Source organism: Schistosoma haematobium, chromosome ZW, assembly GCF_000699445.3.
Source record: "Schistosoma haematobium chromosome ZW, whole genome shotgun sequence".
Classification (NCBI taxonomy): Eukaryota; Metazoa; Platyhelminthes; class Trematoda; order Strigeidida; family Schistosomatidae; genus Schistosoma; species Schistosoma haematobium.
The window spans coordinates 10,980,916-11,007,036 of record NC_067195.1 but is presented as its reverse complement, the minus strand read 5'-3'; the positions used below and the strand labels follow the sequence as shown (position 1 = coordinate 11,007,036).

Here is a 26,121-nt window from a genome sequence, read left to right as displayed (position 1 = left end):
CGAACTATAACCACTAGATTCTTTTGGTCATGTATGCGAGTAACCTCGTTAAAGAAGTCACTCAGATATGTACTGCAGGACCTTGTTCTAATGAAGCTGTGTTGTGATGGGTCTATTAGATCTTCCTTAAGTAGGTGATTAGATAGTTGATTTTGCACCACTTTTTTCCATTATGCGGGATATGACTGGGGTGATATTTTGTAGGTCTGTAGTTTTCGACCAGGTTTCTCTGTCCTGATTTGTGTTTGGGGAGAACACATGTTACCTTTCAGGTTTCGGGATATGTACCAAAGTCTAAAGATAACGTGAATATTTTGAGTGATAGCCTTAGTTCGTCCGGTCCTGGTACTTTGTTCACAATCGATGGGATGTTATCAGCACCAGAACTCGCATTTGGCTTTAGGGTCTTAATGGCGGTATGCATACTCCTACAAAGTTAATGGCTCTAAGATAATTTTTGTTGATGCATTTGACGTTAATATTGTAGTAACCTACTTTTATCAAGAGAACGCGATGGGTTTAATGGAAACAATCATTACTATAACCAATTGTACCAATGATTGTTTTACTATGCTTGTTTGTTTAACTGTGCTAAAGACAGCCATATTACTACTCCATCAATCTCCGTTACTTTTCTGTGGACTGTGACCTTGTACGCTTGTGCTCTGGCCCACTAATTCCGCTTGTATTTCTTTTGACACGATCTCGGTATTCGTTCGACATCACGAGATCGCCAGCGAAATAAATCTGGTTACGCTCCATCTTGGCCATCTGGTTTCTCTGGTACGCGCTTTCTTGTAGTGGTGTTCATAGTCAATCGCGACTCAACTCCACGCTACAATATCTGGGGCAGGAGATGTATTCCTGTTGTGGGAAAGCCATCCACTTAACAGTTCGCGAATGATAGTTTGGTCATAATGCGTCACACCATCCTGTAGTATGGAGTGAATATTGAGATCTGTATTCTTTCCCATGTGTTTTTGAAGATGATATAAGTTTTGAGCCTTAGATGAGGCAGTTAGCGCAGTACCTTTCTCTACCTGTTTATGTTTGTTGTGTTGACTTTGCACTCCTTCAAGTATAGAGTACATCTGGTGCTAGGCACTGACGTCTTCCGATCCACAATAAATCCATTTTGTTTTTCGCAGCTTAGGCCTGGCCTTTTGGTTGATATAGGGAGAAATTGTTTTAAAAGCAACTTCAGAGGGGATAATGTTTAATGCAGATTTAGTGGTAGTATTGAATATTCCTAATGTTTATATATGAAAGTGAGATCATTGTCTATATTAATTCGTCCTATCTGACAGTGAGCTTTATATTATTTAAGACTTCTGAAGAGCATAATTGGCCTGAGAATAGAGGAACATAGTTAATACAAAAAAGAAGCGTTAACACCCGCATGACCGATCCATGCCATGACGATTAAGTGCTCCCGCGTTTACCGTTCCTGAACTTCACTCAGTGTTAGGCGTCAAATCTCAATCTTTTCAGCTTCGATGATCATGTAGTTAGAAACCAATAAAGCCAAATTTCTCTCCTAAAAGAATCAACGTGACGTTGGTTAGATACGAAAGCAAGCGGTAATGGTGCGCGTCGTAAGTTACCATCGTATTAACAAGAATTCTCCGGAGAATGATAAACCAGAGTTAAATGAAAAAAAAGCACCATCGACTGATCGGGAAATAAATGTAACTATCTCACCATGTTTGGTTTCAGTCCAGACAATCAAAATGAAATTTTTGCGTACACATTGTTTGACAGTTAAACAAATTAGAATTATGTTAGTGCAGAAAGGTTTAGTAAAAAAATCTAACAAATTACAGTTGTTGGTGGTTAATAGCCTAAATTATCAACGATGAAAGTATTTGGTGACTAGACGAATGTTAATCAAATCCAATAGCAACTTCGTAAATGTGTTGAAATTAGCATTATCTTGTGTTCAAATTAGAAAGTCAGCCAGTCTTAATCATCACAAAGTATCTCCGAAAAACTCTGGTCGTAGCTGTTACTTGGCATTGAGGAACAGATGCATATCCAAGTCCTCAGTGAGAGATATTTTTAGGTCGAGCTAGCAGCCAATATTCAAGCCAGACCCCTCCCAGATTCATGACTATGGGAAAAACCTACAAGCCGGGAGATCTATTACCTCGCTAACCTAAATAGCAAAGATATCAATACCTTAGAGATAGCTGATATGCTTAATGCAAACCAAACCAGGAGTCTGCAGTTGCTGAACACCTCTCAATCCTTATACCAGTTGATAGTTAGGTTGACATGTTATAATGCTCACTGGTCATAGAGACAGATTACAAACTTTCATACCCTAGAATATGAGTTTGAGCAAGACTCAAATGCCCAATATAATAGTCGGAGCGCTCCACGGAGGGGTACTACCGTTCTTGATCTTTATAAACGATCTGATAGATATCATCAGCTTAGCAGCACCAACCTATGCAGACAATGCAAGGATGTAGAGATCCATGTGAAGAGAAACTGATTCGCTCAAGCTTAAGAAGGACCTTAAAATAAGAGGGTAACGAACAGTAGATAATGGGTTGAAACGTGACTAGTTGGAATGTCATGTCATAAACACTTTGCATCAATTGACGCAAAGCATTTTCACCCTCCATGGAAATCCTCTCCCGATTGTCTCCTCAGGGCATGATCTCAGGCTGGCAACCACGGAAAGCCCAGACAGCAACTCAAACTACATGGGTTGCAGCTAGGTCAAACGCAAATCTCCACTTCATGTGAAGACTATGTGGTGCAATCACCACGGAGTCTTTCCTAACACCGTTTGAGACGTACTCATGACCCCAACTTTCAGTTCACAATTTCATTGTGTCCTCTCAAAAGAGACATAAGTCTCTTTGACCAAGTACGTAGACGGGCAACTCGGTGTGATAGGGCTAAAACGGAAACCTTATGTGGACAGGCTCTACATTTGGGATGCTATCCCGAATGAAGTGACTTGACAGATACGCTCTCACTCATGGCTTGCCAGTTTTCCTTGTGGACTAGTTGTGTCTGACTCATGTCTCATAAATTACCGTGACTATCATTACCACATGCCGGTAACCACCTCCTGTCTCACTTATTTTCATCTCCGTTCCCCCTCTTGTCCTTTCGACTTCGTTTTCGTACACACTACGAATTACGTAGATTACTTACTTATGCTTGAAGCAATCGTCTCCTCACAGCACTGGAATTATCACGTGGTAATCTTCACATTGTGACCAACCAACCTCCTATTTGGTGATGTGATAACTGCTGGTATCCGGGATGCCTACTGTCCTGAGACAACCACACCCACTCAAATTTCAAGATATGCAAATCCACAAATATCTGTCTAAGTGACTAGAATTGGTGCAGTCGAGTGGCTAGACCACCATACATTGGACATCACCATATACCGGGAACCGTAGTGAAACAGCAAGAGGTGAGTGCGAAGAAATCCATCGATTTAAACAAGTTGACCTCAAATATATTGATATTGTAGGTATATGCACATACCACAAATGAAGCCTTTAAACGCAACCTAGCATATGAAGTTAAATTTTTCTCCGTCTTTCTCCTAAATTTGAACATATAGGTCTGTGCTTAAACGAACGGTTAATTCACCCAAGCTTGTTATGAGACATTTTGTCTCGATTTATAACCTCTTGCCCTTGAATTGAACGACCACATTAAGTTTGACCTTGGTTGCTTATTCTGTGTGGCAGATGCGTGTGCATCCTTCTCGGTTAGTTCGACTATCTTTAATCTCCCTACTATTCCTACTTTGTATCGCTATTATATATAATAAATATTTGGATAAGACGCTATCTGGACCTCATTCTATAAGCCAACTTATCCGGAATCAAGATTTTGCAAGTGTACACAATGTAAAGCCATTTAAAATAGACTGGGAAAACTACTCACTTACTGCGCTTGAAAGTTCGAGAGTGGGACCTGGAGAGAACGGCATGGCTTTCGAACTATCCCCTCTCGATAGAGAACTATCCAATAAAACTATAAATGAGAACGGTTTTAGTGTGTATGTTAATGGGAAAATCAAAACAGATAGATCTATTAAAGATATCCGCCATCCACGTTGTAAAGGAAAACTATATTCCAGCAACCTTCCTACTGCTTCAGTGATTATCCCTTTTTTTGAAGAGCATTGGGAGTCTCTCCTACGCACAGTCGCATCTGTTTTGAATCGAGCTCCTTCAGGACTAATCAAGGAAATAATTTTGGTTGATGATGGAGGCTCACGAAAATATCTGAAAGATGAACTTGATAATCATCTTGCAACTGCGTATCCAAGTGGTATAGTACGTGTAATTCACCTGGAACAGAGGGAGGTCTTATTCGAGCGAAAACAGCAGGCGCCAGAGAAGCTACTGGAGAAGTGCTCATTTTTCTGGATTCTCATTGTGAAGCAGGAATAAACTGGCTTCCGCCGCTACTTGATCCGATTGCTGCGAACTACAAAACTGTTGTTTGTCCGTTTATTGATGTAATAGATGCAGATACTTTTGAATATCGTGCACAAGATGAAGGGGCTCGGGGAGCATTTGGCTGGGAGTTGTACTACAAGCGCCTTCCACGATTACCAGAAGATAGATATCATCCTGAGGAGCCTTTTGACAGTCTAGTGATGGCAGGAGGTCTGTTTGCTATCAGTGCGAAATGGTTCTGGGAACTTGGAGGCTATGATCCTGGTCTTGTTATTTGGGGTGGAGAGCAATACGAGTTATCGTTCAAGATTTGGATGTGTGGAGGGCGTATGATTGATGCCCCGTGTTCTAGAATAGGCCATATATATCGTAAATACTCAACTAACTTTCCGAAAGCAGAATTTGGGGACTTTGTTGGTCGTAATTACAAGTGAGTGAAACCGTTGTATTATTTTACTGACTATCTAGGACATGGTCTACGGTATTTTCCGTTGAATTTTTAAGTTTATTTCTAACATTCGATAACATTATAGTTTAAGACAAAGTACACTGATTTGTACAAAATCGACATATATTTTACTTCGCTCTTTGAATTTTTTGTGTAATTTTGACCGCACATTTATGATTCGCGTACTCAATTGAAATCTAAGAAAATTTCTTTACTGGAGTTCAGATTCATGCATTTTCTATAAGAAGTGGTGACACTACCTAACTCTTCGGTGATATATGTTGGCTAAATCCATACTTTCAGCTTAATAGTCGCAAAACCAACTTTCCCCTAATTTTCAACTACATGACGGCTTTAGTGTCTCTCATGTCTTATCAGAACAAATTTTTGTGTCCTTATTTTTAGTTAACTACAACACAAACCGATCAGTTGACTATATACCAAGGATAGGATTTAATCACCTCAGACTGGTGCAATTTGTAAACAAGAAATGTGCAGGTAAAATACTAATTAAACTTAGACAATAAGTTGTTCAGTTTTGAAAGTGATGACACAATTAAAAATGAATTTCACCCACATGGTCTAGCGTGGCCAGCGGTCGATCACTGCTATCATTGTGGATTCAGGTTAGGATCCAGATAAGTATAAATGGATTTAAATTAATATCGTATCCCACCACTATACGGTCAGAAGTGTAATGTTGAATATGACTAGAAAATGCTGTTTTACATGACTACTCAAAGTTTTCTGTTGCCATTAAGTAAAACATTTAGTTAAGTCATTAGCAAGTTTTGTATCACACGTCACATTAATAGAAAATATCGCAACCTAAAGTGGTGGATAAATATGGATAAGGCAGTAACTACCACGATTGAAAAGTCGGGAAACACATTTTCACCTACAGAATATATCTGGACGCATAAAAATCATCATTTTGACCCAGGACACTTCAATAAGAGCTTCATTATGCAAATTAGTTTGGGTAGTCAATTTGATAGGCTGATCTTTTTATTTCGTGTAACATGCTAACCTGAGTAACTTAAGTGTGGTCAATATCTACATAACTTCATGAAAGTAGAATTATGGACTTTTTGGTGAAGTAAGTAATTGAAATAACTGTGTTGTATTTCCACTAACATCTGGGACCTTGTATACATTAGATTTGTTGCATAGTATCAGTCGACATTGAGTTAAAATACTCAAATAAATGACCCCTGATTTACTCAGAGAACAAATGTTTTTTGGAAATTCCCAAAGTAGCCAGTTCGATAATATGCTGTTCTCCTTCACTACATATCTGGTTAGCTTAAATAAATCTAGAGGATGATGAATCATCCTCATACTTTCACCTTAGATCATTCGTGTGTATGAAAATATGACCGAACTACTTGTACAGTGTGGCTGACTGACTGACTTACCACCTTTGACCTAACCACTCCTATGAATCCGGTGTTCATCTTACTGTGCTAATGAGGTATGGCAACCTGGACCGATGCACATATGTGCCTGGTCCTACGTTGTAGCTGACTGACTGACTTGTACAGTGTGACTAGATGCTAGTAGTAATTAAAAGATATGGTGAGTGAAACATCAGTTCTTATAATTTGGTAAATATCGACTGCACTGTCTACTCGTTCTGGTATTTTATTCCGTATCAGCCCGAAAGTGACAAAGGTGAAAGCTGGTCTGCGCGATTGATAAGAATGTTAGCTTTCAATAAACCCTATAATTGTTTTCAGTCCTTCAGACTGAGTACTTTGGAAAAAATGTTAAAAATATGACTACGAAGCTGATTAGTTCTCTGTTGTTTCAGTTGTGGAAACTATAGGACAGCAAACAAGTTCCCTCAAATCTCTTCAAAGTAATAGAGTTTTGTCTGCTTTTATAGGTAGTAACGAGGGGATTTTAAGGTTTGAAATAGTCTGGATTTACAATCCACTCAACCAGGTTGACCACATATAGGTTTACAACAACTTGTGCTATTTAACATACCTAAACAAATTGAGTCATTAGGAAACTTGAATAATCATTTTCTCGTCTCTATATGAATCTAGGTGGTAAAAAGTGAACTCAGTATCACCAGACAGCATAGAATATTAATGCCATAGGTGGGAATTCTATGCGTTAAAATCTATGATTTACTCTTGCTGCTTTGTAAATAGTCATCTATATCCAAGTCCAATCTTTTGTTTAGGTGGTCAGAATCCAGTCTTCGATGTAAGATAGATAAAGTTGCGAAACTCTGTTTACAGCAATCATCTGTCAGTGTCCGATGTTCGGTTCAACAGATTTACCATTCGAAATACCTGGGAAAACCAAGTTTAATTCACCTTATAAAAGCACCATCTCAGTCCAAAGAATTTGTGGGACTGAGTATAATATTCGGAGATGACGAAAAGCTTTAATTTAAGGTTTGAAAACTTATTTAGTATCGTAATGAGAAATGATATGCGAAAACTATTCTTTACATAGTACTGTTTTTAAGGAATAAAATAATACAAAGCCAAGTACTTTTTTGTGTCAGAGAAATGAAAAGAATTGTTTTCATTTCTTCCTCCTCACTTCAATTGTTTACTGTGTCATTTATTAACTTGGTGGTCAGCTGTAATAACTTAAGTCGAAGTACTGGGATTAACATAAATTTAATCAATCAACATCAAATAATCTGTAAAAATTCAAAAGATCCAGTATTTATAGCTTATAGCGACTGAAACCTTACACTACTAACTTCTTGTTTCAATTACTAAGGTTCCTTAATCTCATGCTCGTGTTACCCCTGATTGATGTCATGTGCTCTCGTTTTCAAGTGTAATTGCATTTCATGCAATTACTGAGTTGTCGGCTCATTTTTTCTCTCGTTCTTTTTTCTTTCAGATGATCTCACTTACTGCTCCTAACACCTTCAAGACAAGATACCTTCAGACTAGACACAAACCTACCAAAGGCTAAATGTTATAATATCATTGCGAGGCTACCTAATTTTTCGAAGATTCAAGAGACATAGATTTAACATAGTCCCTTGTTTATCAGATTGAGGTTCCAATTTTTGCTTTTTTCTTGTCTCTGAATAATCAGAGACCTAAGTATTACTGTCTCTTTGACGTGCAAAGCTAAATGTAATTATCATACCCTGAGGCCAGATAGATCTATTGAAAAACCAGTTTAAAGGATTAGGTTTTAAATGGACAAAGTAAAATATATGAGACTGGTTAAATATGACTATCACGTTATAAGGTTCTATCGTGCTGTAAAAAGATCTATTTTTAGTAGAGACACTTTCAACAGAGTTACTCAGTCTGTGTATACTGCCAACATGTCATTTAAAAATATTTTTTAGAGTTGAAAGTTAAGTCAACGTTATCACCTAACTCTGAAATCAAGACAGTTATCACCAAAGAGCTGATTCATCATCCTCTTCGTGCATTGCCCCATATATTTACATCATCTGAAGTAAGGATCTTGAAAAATACTTTGTGGTAGGTCGTTCATGTTTATTAGTAGTGGCTGTAATCTCTTCAATATTTTTTTAGCAAATCTGATCAATGGCACTATTGAACAAAACAACTCTCCATGTATTAAATGTAATACATCCCTTTATAATGAAGTGCCATTCAAATTACAGTCGGTATTCCTTGTACTCAAACGTATTTTAAACATTCAGCTAATGAATACAATGGATGAGTATAAGACTGAAAGGAATCTAGAGGCTGGTGATTCTGTATTGATGTTATTTCCAATTATATATTGAGTTAAATGAAATGATTTTGAATGACACCCAGAGTTTTCATATTTGAAAGTTCTAATTGTGAGATGTAAATGATTGGAGATCAGAGGATTGGTTTTTAGCCCATTCTCAATAAACACAGTTTACCCAAACTACTTGCAAACGTGTTCAAATAAGTTTTCGTCACTATTTATGGATTGTAGTTTTTATTTGTTAAATTGCCTCATAGTTCCACGTCTCGTTGTCTAATATCATTTTTAGTAGTGTTTAACAAAAAATGGATCCAGTCCTGACACCAGAAATGATACATATCGGACCTCGCCATTATAGGAAAAATGCATCAAAGCAATGTTTTGTTCAGTCCTTTCCTACGTCCATTAGTCAAATCGAAGAGGTTCCAGATGTTGAAGAAGTAGATATAGATGAAAATGATCCAGAAACTATGGAAATAAACAGGAAAATTATGGTAGTTGATAATGGGTATACTGCTTCATTTAAGGTTCCACCGTTATTTCACAAGTTCATTGTTGGTGTTCAACACTCAAAAAAAAAACTGTTAGAAGACGAATTTCGTTGTTACATTGATATCCCGAATTCTGGTTCTAGTTCTTCAATGGTCTCTGTTACTGCGACGTCAAGATTTAACGTTTTAAATGCATGTCGTCGTATTCTCTGGATAGTGACTGATGCACGTAATCGGTGTCAACCAACTCATTTCATTTGTTTACCAGTTACTTGTCCAACCGTTAAAGATAATTTTCAGACATTCAAACAGTCTGTTTTACAAGCTGCTAGTGAATGTTCTCATGATTTCATGGGCGTGGATAGTTCTATCTTTCATTCAGTGTCTACGTTACACTTCACTTTGGTAACTCTTGTGTTGGCTGATGAATCCGAAGTTGAAAAAGCATGTGAAATATTAACGACTTTCTACAAATCTCAAAGAGGTATTCAGTTGTTTGCATCTGGTCCTCTCCAACTAACTATTAAAGACCTTGAATATATGAATGACGACCCTACTTCTGTACATGTACTTTATGCAAAGGTCAGTGTATTTTGTCTTCTGTATTAGTGAATGTGTTAACCGGTTACGGCTTCACACTTAATACAAGATATGAATGTCTTAATTTTCTATTCTGTTTCGATTCTTATTGTTATATGACATGTATTCATGAAGATATGGAGAGTATGAATGAGACGTGAATAAATTTTAAGTAAACTGTTGAATTATCTAAATCGCTTTCCCACTGATTAAGGTATTCATTTTTGATTATTGGGTTCCTAGGTTTAAACTCCTCTACCTACTTGGAATTGATCAGTCAAATAGTATCACCTGATCTCATACAAAATGTAACCGAAAGCCGTATATATAATTTGTTCCTTATTATTCTACTGAATATTCTGATGTTAAATTTCAAAGATTGGATTTTTATGTCTCGCCCTGATGATGGTTATTAGTAAGCACTGAACTAAGATTAAGGGCCTAAAGTTACCCAGTGAGGAAGATTTATCATTATGTCAGTCTTTTAGCTTGACAACCAAAGTGTGGAGCTTGTCCGGCAGGCTTTTGTTACCACTAAGGTATGATATAAGTAGACAACATGTGAAATATTATCCTTGAATAACATCTTCAAACCCTAATTTTTCTGGTTACAGCTTATAATTTTACTACATCCAGCACTACGGGATTTAAATCGACAACTGCATCTATGTGCTAATGTGGTGTGGCAACTCGAACTGATGTACGTAAGTATGAAGTTCTACGTTGTTACTGACTGATTGAATTGCAATACACTTTTTCAAAAATTCTGTAGGATAGTTCCTAAAAATGAAATCGGAGTAGTTGTGTGGGAAGAAGCATGAGAATATCAATCTGTTAACTTCTTAAAAGTCTCAGTTTATTAGTCCTCTATATTTGATTTTTCTCCAATTACAAAGTGGCATACCGTATAAAAAACGATATATAAGAGGAATCTTTTGTCATTTTTACGGATTATAGGGAAATGAGATACTCCAGCTAATAAATGTTTTACCGCATTATCCAACTTTAGTTATTTAATCAATCAGTCGAATAAAACGTGAAATTCGGGAACATTATACATTGACCTAGTTTCCACACTTCATTGCGAGATGAAATTAATAAAACGCACTTCATAGTTGACCGATTCACGTATACATTGCATATGACTGGTTGATTGATTAGTTGATCGTAATTAGCTGAATATGCTGACTTTGCTTAGACCGACAAATAATTTGTTTTGATCTCAACTGATTATTTCTGTTTTTGTTTTCAATCATTTTACGTTAGCTGATGGAATCATCAGATTCACAAAGACTACAAACAATTGCTAATGAACTATTGAATCTACTTACTGAACAAAATCTAACCAGCACTGGGTCATATCGTCCGGATAATAATGTAAAATTACATATGACTTTACTTAATTCTAAGTATCGTCAGGAAAAAAGCAATCGTGACGCTTCATTTCAAGGTTTCTCACCTAATACTCGTACATCGTTCAGCATAACCGGGATTTTAAAAATTGCAGGAAATTTTTACTTTACTGAAAATCAGTCTTTTCATCAAATTTGTTTGTGTGATCGTTTGTCATTTGATTCTTCAACCCAGTTTTATAAATGCTGTTGTAAGCTAAAGTTCACTACTGATGGTATCCATTGTTCTCACATGAATAAAATGTGAATAGCTTTAATTTGAAATATTTCAGTTTAAGTCTTTCATCTACATTTTATGATTTGTGTATTCTGAAAATCCGACTTCCCAGATTACTTCTTGAGTTATTTGATGACAGTTTGATAACAACACTATCTCATACTGTGTACAGTTTTATTTTATATCACTGTTCTCTTCAGTTGCACAATCTTTCTATGTAACCGCGATGTTTCAGAAAAGTAATTACTCGAATACATAATCAGTTTTCTATTTCTTCAGTTTGTCATTCCTCATAAAAACTGCACTACCATTTCTAATAATAACAGGTTTTTTTCTGATTGTAGATAGGTAATATTAGCTAATTGTGTCTACAATCAAGATTTTCCTTCAAACATATTGTTTATTTTATAAAATTAAGTCTACATGACTGAATGATCGGATCAACTCCAGTTATTCTACTCGTAGTTGAGTAACTCAAAATAAAATACTATTATTAGTTCATTTTAATAAAAAGTTGTCGATAGAATACAAGGAATTATTTTAGTTTTCGAAGTTATTCTTCAATGTTAATTAATCTTAGTATCTTGCTTTAAATTAGAATTTGATTCTGTTTGATTAACAGCGCACGTGGGTCAGACAAGTTGATTGTGTACATTTTTAACTTTCATATAATTTAAGTCATGAAACTTAATAGTAGTTAATATAGGGTGGTTGTAAAAATTGTTGAATTTCATAACATCCAATGATCTAAGATAATTACTGAAAACTAGTTAGCATTAGACAGCTGTTCCATTCTACAATGGGATTCCTAAGCTGTGTATGTACACGAGCTCCAGTCCTAGACCTTCAGGTCTCGCGACAAGCGCCTAACCTTGGTGAAGTTGTGCATACTCACTGTTGAGTAATTTTATGTTAGAACGATACAGTTATTCATAACTTCCGGGCTTTCAATGGTTGTTTGAATAAGTTCAGTTCACGATGTAATTTCAGCTAACAGATGTACTAGCACTGATAGACTATTCACCTCTTGATTTTCATGTCTCGGCATCCCATCAACCTTTCTAATAAATCGAATTCAGTGATGATGTATATTATTTGTCTTAACTAAATTGCTTTTGTTATTATCTAGTTAATTTCAGCCACAAACGGTTAGCAGAAATTCGTTTAATATTAATTTTATTACTGATACACTTTAAGACTTTAAAATACCTTACAATTTACTTGTTCAAAATTGGTTGTGCTGTTAATTTTAATAAACGATTAGTCCTGGGAAGACAATCGAAATCATTGCACAATTATTGACTTTTATGAATTTGTCTTATGCAGTTTTAGTTATACCTTTGAAAATCTATGATTTTATTTTATTTTAGTAATATCCAGTCATTAAATCCCTTTTTACAACAAAAGACATGATAATAGTACATCATTTCTTGACTTTTCCTCCCAAAAGTCCTAAAAGTCTATACATTTAGGAATGATATGGAATAGGCGTTAAGTCGATTTCGACATTTTTAGACACAACCCAGATGAAATCTCTCCAAATGTTGTGATAACGTAATGAAACTTGTGTTGATTGTGATTTGTTATTCTGTAGTTACTCGTGAAATGTAATTATCCATTTTAACTTGTTTACCGGCGGAAACATACATTCGGCCGAACAACCTGGACTTATGAATTCTTGATATATCTGTGACCTTAATAAAATACCAAGTCAAAATAACGTACTACCAACTCTGTATTTATTCTTATTGAATCCAAAAGCGGAAAATAACTTACACGGGATTTTTCTAAGAACACCTATATCATTTAAAGTCTAGCTTTTTATTGTGAATATATAGAATTAAACTGAAATCGATGCGAATTAATAAATTCGCGAAAATTCAGCGGATATGTAAAAACACCAGTCGCTTTATTTAGGTCATCGAATCATGATACTAAATGAATCGTCCAGAAATTAGAAATCTAATCATATTCAGAATATTACCTTGGGAACATCATTACATGTATTTATGAATACAAAGAATTATCTAAATATTAAAAAAAGTATTGGTCAATCTTATATTTTATAATTATCTTTTATGAATATAAACCATTTTAGTAAATTTGCGTTCCGTAGGTCATGATTTTAATGGAAATTAGGTAAGCATACGAATGAATTGAAACAGTAGTCTTTATCATTTCATTAATTGGTAGAAGGTAAATAATTCCTGTTAACTGTAATTCTTATTGTAAGGAAAGTTTTATTCTAACGTAAATTAAATAAACATCTAAGAATTATTCATTACTCATCATTTCAATGAAAGTAAGTATTGTCAGAACTTGACTTACTCGCTCTGACCATATTATGGATACCATAAATATCTTTGGTACATGTAACCTAAAACAGTGGATCGTTTTCAATATAGTCTATTCATATGGATCCAAACTTAATCGCCTGTGTTTAGTTTCGATCCTGGTACGATTGATTCCCATGGTTGACAATTTCACACTATTAGAGATATTTTATTAGTTGTTAAACTTCTCTTATATTCTCTTCGTTGCCCCCAACTGCCAAGGGTGAGGAGAGTCCTCCCTCTCGAAATGCTCTCATGTGTAGAGCCACCATCAGAGATGTCTTAACTACCTTCTCGCGGTGTTGCTATGATGTCTGGTACTATGTCAACCCACATAGGTTATTCTAGTCTCTGGACAAACCAGTCTATTCATTCTTCTTAAGCCACATTTTTACCCTGTCACTTATTTGCTTATTAATCCTAACTTGTTTTTATATGACCGTGTGTGCGTGTATTGCTTACCCCATTCATCACATGTCTGTAACTTTTGTCTGAATATGAATATCGATTAACGTTTGATTAAATGGAGTTGGCTCATATGACTTCTCCGATCCGCTCCACCTCGTTACCTTTCTTGTCTGTCCAGATCCACGATCGATCGAATCCTTATTAACAGTCGGTTATGTACTGTTAGATTTGAAAGTTCCACCAAAGTGCGAAGGAATCGGTATGAGAGACGATGTATTTTCGTCATCCCTACGCTCCGACAGATTGCAGCCCGGATGTGGTCACTGCTTAGTTTTACAACCAGTTAAATATTCTACGAAAAGTGCGTCCGAAAGATATTGCAGTGCTAACCAGAGACTTGAATGCTCCGGTCAGTTGTCTAGGTACAAAAGAGAGTCTTTAAGGTGGTCGATGGGAACTTGCTGGTCTCAGGTCAGAAAACGGTGACCACAAACGAAGACTGTAAGGTGATGAAGTTGTGAAAAGCTTGCGTAAAGACCGAAGAGCCTGATGGTCAGAGCGCGCTAACGAGTTAGAAACAGCAACTATCCCCGAATACTGCCCGTAGCTCTTCCAACTCATCCGAGTCACTAGCAGCAAGACGCTTGATGTAAGTGAAGCTGATGGGATGCCAATCAACAACATTTACCGACGTCTTAGACGATAGGCAGAATTCTTCGAGGAACAGTCCAACTGGCCTGCTGTCTCGGCGACATCGATCAGACTTTTCTGCCTTCCACTGCCAATGACGACTGATTCACCTGACAACGCGGAAGTTTGCAAGAAACTCCGACTCCTGAAGTGCCACAAATCACTAGGCTCAGACGACTTGTCTCCAGTCCTTTTTAAAGATGGTGGTGACTTTCTGGTTATGGAACTAACTGAGATATTTACAAAAGTCTGGCAATTGGAGTGTCCAACGTCGTGGAATGAGTTGACAGTTATCCATATCTTTAAATACGGTTTATGTCGTTTCTAAGACAACTATCAAGAGATAAGTCTGCTTCTGATTGAGTGCAAATTATTGGCTTCTATCTTACTTCGTAGATTGTTCAAAATCCAAGAACGGTTGATTCGTGAGGAGCAGGTCGGGTTTCATTCTGACCGAGGATGTATCGATCATATCTTCCACCTCCGCCAAATGTTAGAACACCGACATAATTATTGCAGGCAAACAATCGTAGTGCTTCCTGACATCAGGGCTGCCTTCGATTCGTTGGACAGGACTGTTCTCTGGGATTGTCTATTGAAGAGAGGTGTGCATGAGAAATTTATTAACATCTAAGCCCTATATACACCGACCTCTTTCCATTGTGGCATGGATCTCCCGCCTGGAGAAAGACTTCTCGACCTTGTGTATGGGGAGGGTATTGTCTCACTGTGCGATGATACTCAAGTCATGCAATCCACACTTAGTCAGTTGGCAATTAGTGTCTGTATGGTATGTGTTTTTCCCCTTCGAAATGCAAAATACTTTTGCATGACTGGCATGACTGCGATCTTACATTCACTCTGCAAAATGTTCGCTTGGTTACTTTGTGGTTAGTAAGCGTCCGTCGAATTCTGCTTTCAGTTTGTAAGTAACTCAGTTATCTTCTGTAGATTTGTATTTAATGTCACCAAAAACTAAGACGATATATTTTAATATTAACATATTAATTAACAAACTAGTTTAACTCAGTAAATGTAATAAATATGATCTTATTTATTAAACTTTTCCGAGTAAACACCAGGTTCTATAAACAGGGAATAAAGAATCAAACTTTTAAACAATACTTAAAAACTCATTTATTTACAACCAACTATGTGTGCATTCAAATATACATTCTCGGTACTCAAATGATCATTTTTCTGCCTCTTTATCTACTAGTATCCCTTAATTCTGAGAGGTCATGCCTTTCTCAAGTAGGTCTGAAAACTCAAGAGTAGACTGGTCCATTAAAATAATTAACTTAGTCACATTTTTGATATTATTTTGGAGATCCCAAGCAACACAATTGTGTTGCGAAGAAAGGGGAAATAAAGCGGACGAAGGCGTAAATAAAGGGGAAATGTCGCTTTTTCGCCTTTACGTCGTGTATTTGGGGGAAATTTGTCGACAATTCTACGTAACGTACAGTGTTTGAATGAACCGCATCCAGAACTGAAGTTTTCATAAACTTCGACAAATTAAGGCACCACTTAATAAAAAAAACAAAAGTATCGTCATAAAAACAATGTACAAAATACGGAACCAGGCATTCGGTTGATACGCATATAGAGTGACTTCGTTTGTTGTTTAGCTAAAGTGTTCCGACATGCTTTGTAGCCATCACAAAAAACCTACGTGATGCAGGTGAGTGACGTGCTCTCAGATTTTCATGTTCATTGTAACTGATTACCTTGTAAGGCTAATACTATGAGTTCTATTGAAGTCAGTGAGAATGTTCGTAGACGTAGGGCCACTGTGAACTTGTCACGTTCCCTTGGCTGTCATAGATCCACTTATAACAGAAGGTGGGATAAAATGAAAGCTGCTTTCATGAAAAAATATGACTTTCTTTCGTTCAGTGAGTTTGCTAATGAAAGCACCCTAAAAGGTAACTGAGTTCAACAATGTTGTTTATTAAATTGATAGAAGTAAATAGAGAAATCAGTTGTAATGAAAGTACTCCAACTATTACACCGTCCACTAGCAACATCAATCAAAGGCTTTCAGATAATAGTGGTATGTACATTAAATTCATACGTGAATATAGTTCTTATAGGATGTAGTGAACTTGTGCTGTCAAAAGATCGTGAATCGCAAAGAACTAATGAACGACTTTATGATGTATATAATGTCAAATACATCTCTGAGCATAGGAGATGCTGATCGGGTTCTGTATGGTCTACGATTTCTTATCCCGGACATACCGAAAAGCATCAGAGGTGTTCTGAAGACTTGTAAATGTATGGCCATAAATTGTAGGAATTATCTAGTTCTAATCCTATTGCTGCATACTTGGCTGTAAATGCATTTTGTTCCACTAGTGTTTAATAAATGACGAAATATATTTTAATTAGGTCTTATGTTATTCTCAGCCCGCTAACAAGAAGTACGTCATTGTTGACGTCCTCAGCAAAAAACAACTGATGATAGCATCCAAGGAGTGGATAGTAGGCAAGGAACTTTGCGTTTTTCCGAACGAGCTTGTCGATATACACCTTCAGAAGTGCGACCAACCGAATGAAAATTGGTCACTTATGAAATGTAAAGTTATTCACGAATTAGGTAAGTTACATACACAGAAAGTATAATTCACTATAGATTCTCTGCAGTCTGCCAGAGATCTGTTACTTTCCATACAAATACTGCAATCTCACCGGGAAAACACTTCAACGGATGAAAACACTCTGCCACATAACGCTGAGAAGCACAAGAGGTATGTACGATAATGTTACTAACATTTCCTAGAGCTGCCATGAAGCCCAAACAAGTATATGTTTACAATTCAGTAGACATGGATGTTGCTGAAATGCAGACTGGCAATAGTCATGTTCAATATCCCTAATTCAGGTTGTTTGACAAATTAGTTTCGCCTATTGCTAAGTAAGTTTCATGACTATTTACATGTTCAGAAATTAGTTCGACGCAATTAGAGACATCCCCGTCTACATCGGCATCGAAGCGTGTCCATGGTGCTTCAGCAGACCAGTAAGTCACCTGCATCATCAAGTGGACATTTTCAGATTAGATAGGTTGCATGCAATGGTGCAAAACATTTCGTCAACTATGAATGACTTCAGTCAGACGTTGCAGAAAATGTCAACAGCCATTTCGGATTTGAGTATTAATGTATAGCAATTGCTTTCAAAGTCTAATGAGCGCGAAAGACCGCATCAATTCGATTGCGGACTGTCGAGTCAGCAGTTCTCTTTGTCATCTGAAGAGGAACTACAGATGCTGGATACTGGTTTGTCGCAGAAAGAAACCAGGGACAGATTTTTAAGTCATTACCATGAATTTAATAATTTGTTACTATTACAGATGGTAATGGTCACTAGGTTATCAAGTGACGATCCAAAAACGTCGATGCGTTTTGTTCTGTCGCATCTGTTGACACCGGAGGTTGCCAGTAAATTCACGTTACTTGGCACCTCTTCAAAACGAGCACTACAGAATTGCACGTTTTACGGCTGCATACGAAGTAACCTATATCTATTACTTAAACTTCAGGTGCCTTAACTCATCGCTTTCTGTCATCCTCTGCCAACGAAAAAGACCTTGGTAAGCTCTATGACATCGCAACACAAGGTTACTTTCACGGTATCCGAGACAGGATGATAAAGCGTAATAGAAGAAAACAAGACCAGGTATATACTAATTTAAAGTGATAACCTCCCTACGGCTCTATAGTTACAGTCAACAATATTAACGAACATAACCGTGAGTTCAGCTTCAAGTATTTGGCTGTGCCAAAGCATGTGATTGAGATATGGTTGTGACTTTTTTTAAAATTCAGAATTCACAGGACGACAACCTCAATTCTCAATAGCCGAACGAACGTGGCTTGAGGGAATAGTCCGTGCAATTGTTTTGATGTTCTACCTAGATTTCAATAAACATTATTTTTTCAAACAGCTTACTGTTTTACTTACATGGGAAACTGTTGAAGTGTTGAGACTGTGTGTTTGAGTGTCAGTTAACTTTTGCTTAAATACACATTCCTTATAAATAAAACATCACCTGTTCCTTCTTTTTCAGATAATTTCAAATAACAATGAATTAGCAATTGCATTGGATATGCAAAACAATCGATGCTTAAGCTTCGGCTCTAGTGTTGTACAATGATACGCTTTTCCTTTTAAATAAAAATTTTCAAAAATGTACCGTTTTTCCACTGCATGGCAGATATATTTTGGTCTGTTGATGAAAATAAAGGCGAACATAGGAGATCTTTGGGGTTCTGTGAACGGATGGGAAATAGGGGGTTATATGTGTATTTAGGCGAAAAGTAGACAATTCCGCGGATATTTAGGCGGAAAGTAGCCAATTCGGTGGATATTTAGGTGAAAATGCGACAATTCAGCGGTTATTTAGGCGAAAATGCGACAATTCGGCGGATAGTTAGGCGATAAGTCGGTAATTTGTCGACAAAACGGCGAAAAGGCGACATTCTGGCGCGTTTTCTCTTTATTTTCCCTTTCGCCACCAAAGCATTTACCCCTTTATTTCCCCTTTCTTCGCCTTTATTTCTCCTTTTTGGGTTGTCTGGGATTTTATGCTATCCGACCTGGATGATTCTGTCATTAAGCTTTTATTGTCTTTCTAGACGTGATTATCGGCTAAAACTGCTGAGCTTTAAATTATTTACATCACCCCAGCTTTTGTATGCATCTACAGTACGGATGCAGATGCCAATTACTAAGTAAGAAAATTGACTTGTAGCTCTACTACCGAAATTTGAGTTGTGGTAGATCTATATCTGGTACCAGAGAACTAGTTTATTCAAACAGTTAGTAAACCAATGTTAAGAGTAAATGTCACAGAATTACAGGGTTTTAGAATTTAAAGTTCTCATCAGGTTTTTTAGGTTATTTAGTGGCACGTGAAAAATATCTCGGAGGCATCATTTGAAGTATGAAATCAAAACTCATTTTAAAACGAATGGTATGTGGAGATAGACCTGACAATCTTATTTTGTAAATAGTTTTTATTATTATTTATATTTATTTTGTCAGCCTTTCACCGTATGTATATTTATCATTAAACGACTGTACCTGTTGTTTTAGTCAGTGACCTTGAATACACTTTCCGTTGTGATACTGACATAGCGTGACATACTGTTGTTAGCTAACAAATACACTGCTTCTCACACATTCCTCGTTCTATTTTCGTTCGTGATTAAGTTAACTGAAGTCCAAATCAAATACTATCTATATTTTTAGACTGTCATTGGAATATATCACATCCTACATTGGATTATATCACTGGAGAGTTCGTCAACCCGATTAGAACTGCCAAGCATTTATAATTGTGGATTTACTGTACCAGACTAAAGCTGAACACGCATCAATTTGGTGAACTTAAGTAAAGTCCCAACTTTCTATAGTATTTGTAATAATTGACTTATACATATTAACATTACTATTGATGTTTATTAACTTTGTTGATACTTTTTGCGTTTATATATCGTCTGATCCACCACAGTTATTTGGTGAGCCCGACGTGATTTGAAAGCTTTGTATCAGTACTGTCAGATTCTATCGCTCCTGAACTAAACAACTGCATAAGTTTGTTCAGCGTCATTCTACATTACCCGATAGGAAACTGTGTTTCTTTAATTAATAAATATGATAAACGGCTTGATGTGAACAATGTAACATAGAAACCATGACAAACAATGGAAACTATATTGTGGGAATTTATTTCACTTGATTCAAAGCTTGTAAATCACTAACTTTTATTTTACAAATCATGAGATTCTGTTTGAAGCATGATTCACTGCCATACTTTTTTCTGTTCAAAAGCTACTGTAATTTAAACGTGACCTTTGCTACTCTATTTTTCTACCTTAATGCCCAGGTTTGGACAAACTTGTATTTGCTAATTGTTTGTGCGTTTTGGTTATGTTAGTAATCTATTTGCACTGATTTGCGTTAGAACCGAAGTGTGAATCGGAATTGAAAATCGTGCAATGTTCCAGTTGACTCACCTTCTCTCTCTCATGCTCTTGTGAACCAATCAGGTGATAGAATAGTCTTCGTATCTCTACCACAAGAAGTTAGTTCCAATCCGTACTCAAGGTTACCCAGATAGCCTTTGTCCAAGGACTGAATCTAGATCGATACAAGTTACTCTATGTAAATTATTGGGTGGACAGATTAAGGACGTGACACGGCTTATTGCATGAATCTGTGTGAATCTCCACCACGGTTCATATCATTTAGACCAACAGTGAGGCTTGTGTATGGTCAATGAAACATTACTGAGCCCTAGCCAAATCATCCAGCGGCTAGGGCACTGCATATCGAACAGATCGTCAATCCCCCCTCAAGGTCAAGGACAACCAACACTCATCAGTTAATCGTACGCCACGGACTGACTAATGCGGTGGTGGTCACAGTTTCGCCTGTACTTACTGTAAATAATTTGTTTCTGTGATAACGTCATTTGTGTTATACGGTCTTCAAAGCAGCTGTAATACCTTGATACGGCGAAAGGGTAAGCCTCGTCAGGTGCTGACCGTGAGGTATGACTTCGACGTTAGCTGTTGGTCATATAATTCCCATCTGGCTCGAGTAGGCCCCCAATCATTCGACCTAGAGCATCTAAGTTAGTGATATACACTTTTCTCTACGAAAACATACTTTTATCAATGTGCTTCAACGAACCAACCTTGGGTATCTTCAAAACTGAAAAACTATCTCAGTGTTATCCAAGCAGGTGATTTATGTTTACTTTTTTGGACCAATTAATGTCAAAGTCTGAAAAACGTCACAAGGGGATATTCAAAGATGACAGAATTTGAATGCTTGACTAATTTAAATGGTCGATAGAATGAAATGGTTTTTTATAAATAGCCTTCGCCCATTGGAATATTAATTTTACATAAGTTAATAAAAAATTTTGGCATCTTCATTAGTGTGTAGTGACTCACTTTTATCACAAGAAGTTGGTTGGTTTATTGAAAACAGTTATTATTATAACTGATTGTGCCAGTGACTGTTTAATGTGCATTTTGTTTAACTATGCTAAAAAGCATCCATTATTCTTTCACTACGATTTTGACCTCGTGCGAATTCGGTTACGCTCTGTAACCACGTTCGTATCCTGGCACGATCTCGGTATTCTTTCTATACCACGAGATCGCCAACGAATATATCTCGATTTGGTACATTAACTGCCTTCTGGTATTTCGCTTCCGGGGGATTTTATGGATTTATTTGGTACGTGTTTCTCTGTAGCGGTGTTCACAGTCAATTTCGACTCGACGCCACGCTACAAGTGAGCCCAACGTAGTTTGGAACACATTTTACATATTATAGAAACAGTGGGGTTGTAGCGGTAAATAAATCCCCAAAATAAATGGCTCTGTACGTTTTCGACATTGGATGCTGACCATATGTTTTAGTGGACTCATCTAGCTGAAGGCGCTTGGCCATGCATCCGCACCAGATCACGTGTGGTAACGCCGTGCTCAACATCTACCGCAATCGCTAGCCAGATTAGATTAGAGAATTCCGATATATTGGTTATCGCCAAATACATTCTTCCGGTCTCCTCGACTCTGTCTTTTGATTTCTCTTGGTGGGTACAAATTATATTAGGTGTTGCTGGTAAAAGCGTTATCAAACACTGAATACCTGTGTCATCTCCAGGGTATAATGATAAAAAAACATAAAAATAGGCATGATCTGAGTAATTCCTTTTGGGCAGATTACAGGAATATGTTGAACATCGGGGGCTTTTAAAGGAAAAAGAAATGACTTTTATCATTTACGGGTTCGTTTGTTTAAAAATGAAGATATATTACAAACGGAATACACTTATATATCCAAAAAGCATTAGATATGTGGCAACCGACTATAGTGGACAAGGCGGATGCCCTAATTGACGTCACCGGACATTAGGATGACAAGATTCTTATCCGATTTCGCAGTTGTTTACTTTCTTTTCATTCAGTATTCAGTTTCTTGTCCTCTCTGTTGAAAGTTGAACGAAGTTGACGTGTACTTTTCTTGGTTTGAGCTTAACGAACGAACTGCAGTAATCACAATTGCTTGATCACTGGGTAGTGACCAATGTTATATGTATCAAGTCCTTAGTGAAGATGGAAATACTACTTTTGCATATTTCCTCTAGGTAGAATTACATTATTTAGCGTTTACTTAGTGGACTTTTCGGGTTGATTTCAGGTTTGGAGGTGGGGACGACAAATGACGTGTATTGTACTGGAGTCAAGGTGTTAAATCTTTTCATTAAAAAATCATTATTAGAAGCTGAATTCACTCTGTCTACTTCGGTATAATTCCACCCTATTCACTGTGTCATTGATAATTGATTTACACTTATACCTGAACATTGCAGTGACCACCAACATTTGGTTGCAGTATTTTGAAAAAATATCATCAGCAGCCTTGAATGTTCGACTAAATTTGATCCCATTTATATGAAAACCATTACTTATTCGTGAAGAAAATATTGTTTCAAAGTGGTTTACGTGGATCAGTTTGATACAGAGCAAGAAATCATTTAGTTAAAAGAAATTTCAACATATCTCACTAAAACTTAAAGATGCCACAGGTATTTGGAGTTTGACGGCATTTTTACACTTAATACCTTTATGATCGAACTGTGCTAACCCAGTCAAATCAGAAGTCAGAAATGCATGGGTTCGAAGAAGGAAACCTGCCGATATGTCGAGAAGCATTTTATTCAAGCTGGCTAGCAGTTACGAGGGATAAGTTGCGCAGCCTCCCCGTTGGTGACGCGGTGTGGGTGTGTGACCGAGCACCGTCAGCTAGGGTTTGTCCTGTAAAACTAGTGAGGTCAGCATTAATGTCTCAGACATACAGAACTATTTATTTACTGCTAAAAACTTGTTGACGCTTAATATTCAGCAATGTTATTTATAGAGATTTCCTCTTCAGTTTCTGTTGTAGGGTCAGCGAAATGTCACTAAGCCCTGGTCAAATCACCCGGGAGTAGGGTCATTGAATATCGAACAAATCATCGATTCTCGCCAAGGTCAAGGACAACCAACGCGCATCAGTTAATCGTATGCCATGGACTGGCCGGCACGGACTAGCGGGTAAGCCAGGGATTTTCGCGCACACGTTACATATTGTCGTGGATTTTTTGTGTCGTTATTTATCAGCTATTAACAGGCTTTTTTGCATGACACATCAATTTCTGTATTGCTAGTGCTTGTAACATAGTTTTTATTCCAATTTATTGGCAGTTTGACGTATTTCTTGCTCACCACGTAAGTAAATCTGAAGTTAGCTTAATATAGTTATTTGTAACAATACAAACTCAAGCAAGTAAAGTTCACCGTGTTTCTAGTCAAAAAATACATCACATATTGAGTTTTCATGAAAATGAACCGTAAAATCTTTTACATATGGTTCACCTCCTTGATTGCGGTGACGGTGAACATGGATGTCGGTAGTTGTTTATAAAATGTAAGTAGAAGCAATCAAGCGTTAACCTAATTGTGAATATTATATAACTTGTTTGTATTTAGCCATAAAAAGTTATATCCATTAGAGGTACCATTGTTTTGTACTGAAGTGACATAATTATGTAACGTATAAAAAAAATATGTGAGTAACAATTGACGTTTATAGTGTTGTCCAGCGGCTTTCTGAATGTCTGCAGTAATAGTGTATAACACCACATCAAGTAGGAACAAAATCTTCATGAATAAAACGATCGGTGTTTCTTGTGAGAATGGTGACACAACCATGTTTTTTAGTTAATACTGATTTGTGACGTGTCTGTTATAGGGTTCACAAATGAGTTATTATATACTCTTCACTCCGTTTCGGTAATACAGTTGTTGTGTTACTTAGGAAGTTATGAATGAATGTCACTACTTGTTAATAAAAGACTTATAGGCACAGTCTGTTACTTGCTATTTGAATAACTTATTGAATATGATACTGAGAACAAAGTTTAATTGTTTGACTCAAAACGGATTTGTTGTTTTTCAGAATAGTATGAAGCTTATGGAATTTAGGATTACGGAAGATCGTGTGGAAAACTGGTTTACAAGTTTACGATAACTGTTTTATATTGCCTACTGCTATGCTCATTCATCTAATGAATTATTTAAATATAAATATAACAACCATACGCAGTGTTTTATATTATAAATCCTGTAAGTTTGTATAATTATGGTCTAAATAAAGCCAAAACAAATATTGACGCACAATCATGTGACTGCATTACATTTCGTGGTTTCTTATAAGTTGCATACAACTGAATATGCATTATAATTTAAGATTGAGGGAAGAAATAGTATGAAATATAATAGAAAGCAAGGAATTGGAATGACCTAGGTTATCAATAATAACTATACATATGTATATGCTTGAACAGGTCAAAGGTCATTTGGTGTTAGACTTAAGGGAACATAAAGGATGGGTGGTGTAATAGTCGAGTGAAGCTCAGAAGCATATAAGATAAATTGTGTGATAATTCTAGATGTAATGAATAAATCATTGAATTAAGAACTAATAAGATAAGTGAAGACAATCTGAAGAGTTAACATAATTTAGCAAAGAAGTGTGAGTGGAAGGGTGGCCTAAGGATTACGTAATCCATCTTATCAGGGAACTAGCTGCATGAAATTGTCCAGTTACGTACTAATACTAACTTGATGATGGACGTAATCTGACAACGGAAAATATGTAAGGCGGTTGTTTAATCTGTAAGGTTTTACGTGGAAGTCGCATTATTGTTTTATTTGACTCATTGATTCCTGACAATGAACAACGATATAACGCTAAGTTCTAACGACAGTTCGTAACTAATACAGTAGTACAAATTCTTAATTTTCACACACAATTATTCGTTAAAGCGATTGGTAAACCTCCCCATGAAAGTACGAAGAAGACGAAAACAAAAAATGAGAAAAAGTTTATTGATTTTTCATGACTACTAAAGTGGAAAGATAAGTTTACAAGTTGTATAAATAGTGGTCTAAAATAAAGCCACAAAGAACTTTTAATCGTAAACCTGCTGTCTAGCTGTTTATAATTCTTAAGTAAAAATTGTAGACTTTTCTCTCCACCTGATTCGCGAAGCGTTCACCATATTTCTCAACAATTTGTTGTTTGCACATTCTTTGGAGCCGTTGAAGTTGTATATATTCTTTACTTCGTCTCCGTAATGAAATTACTGTGTTGTTTTGTAAATTGTGCGTATTGTCTAATTTCCATCTACAGCAACACCTAAGAAGTTGATGAGCTATGCAGTTTATATTTTATAATTTAAATAGCTTACCTGTTAGACTTCGTCTTTTAATATATGCCAGCAGGAGATGGCGGCACGGATATCGACACATATTAAACGTGCTACAATTGCA

General features: G+C 36.6%; 2 protein-coding genes across 3 annotated transcripts; both read left to right on the top strand.

Moving 5' to 3' along the window:
• Positions 1-1,224: 1,224 nt before the first annotated feature.
• On the top strand, positions 1,225-12,414 carry ASCC1_1 (activating signal cointegrator 1 complex subunit). Of its 2 annotated transcripts, none has more exons than XM_051210384.1 (3): positions 1,225-4,872; positions 7,765-9,659; positions 10,923-12,414. In XM_051210384.1, exons 2-3 carry the CDS (start codon positions 8,892-8,894, stop codon positions 11,313-11,315), a joined length of 1,161 nt encoding a protein of 386 aa, XP_051070370.1. In that variant the 5' UTR covers positions 1,225-4,872; positions 7,765-8,891; the 3' UTR covers positions 11,316-12,414. The 2 variants fall into 2 exon arrangements, with proteins under 2 accessions (XP_051070370.1, XP_051070369.1); XM_051210383.1 differs by having other exon boundaries at positions 1,225-9,080; positions 9,114-9,659.
• Positions 12,415-13,367: 953 nt separating this feature from the next.
• MS3_00002758 (uncharacterized protein) lies at positions 13,368-19,692 on the top strand. Its single transcript, XM_051210382.1, has 9 exons — positions 13,368-16,644; positions 16,683-16,772; positions 16,813-17,318; positions 17,355-17,469; positions 17,502-17,636; positions 17,673-17,741; positions 17,777-18,234; positions 18,264-18,400; positions 18,444-19,692. Exons 1-3 carry the CDS (start codon positions 16,464-16,466, stop codon positions 16,917-16,919), a joined length of 378 nt encoding a protein of 125 aa, XP_051070368.1. The 5' UTR covers positions 13,368-16,463; the 3' UTR covers positions 16,920-17,318; positions 17,355-17,469; positions 17,502-17,636; positions 17,673-17,741; positions 17,777-18,234; positions 18,264-18,400; positions 18,444-19,692.
• The last annotated feature ends 6,429 nt before the right edge of the window (positions 19,693-26,121 follow it).

Bases quoted from the DNA above. Each gene is read 5' to 3' on its own strand.
- ASCC1_1 (XM_051210384.1), top strand. From the start codon at position 8,892: ATGGATCCAGTCCTGACACCAGAAATGATACATATCGGACCTCGCCAT. The intron at 9,660-10,922 runs GTCAGTGTATTT...ATTTTACGTTAG, and splicing joins TACATGTACTTTATGCAAAG to CTGATGGAATCATCAGATTC.
- MS3_00002758 (XM_051210382.1), top strand. From the start codon at position 16,464: ATGAGTTCTATTGAAGTCAGTGAGAATGTTCGTAGACGTAGGGCCACT. The intron at 16,645-16,682 runs GTAACTGAGTTC...TTAAATTGATAG, and splicing joins TAATGAAAGCACCCTAAAAG to AAGTAAATAGAGAAATCAGT. The intron at 16,773-16,812 runs GTATGTACATTA...TAGTTCTTATAG, and splicing joins AAGGCTTTCAGATAATAGTG to GATGTAGTGAACTTGTGCTG.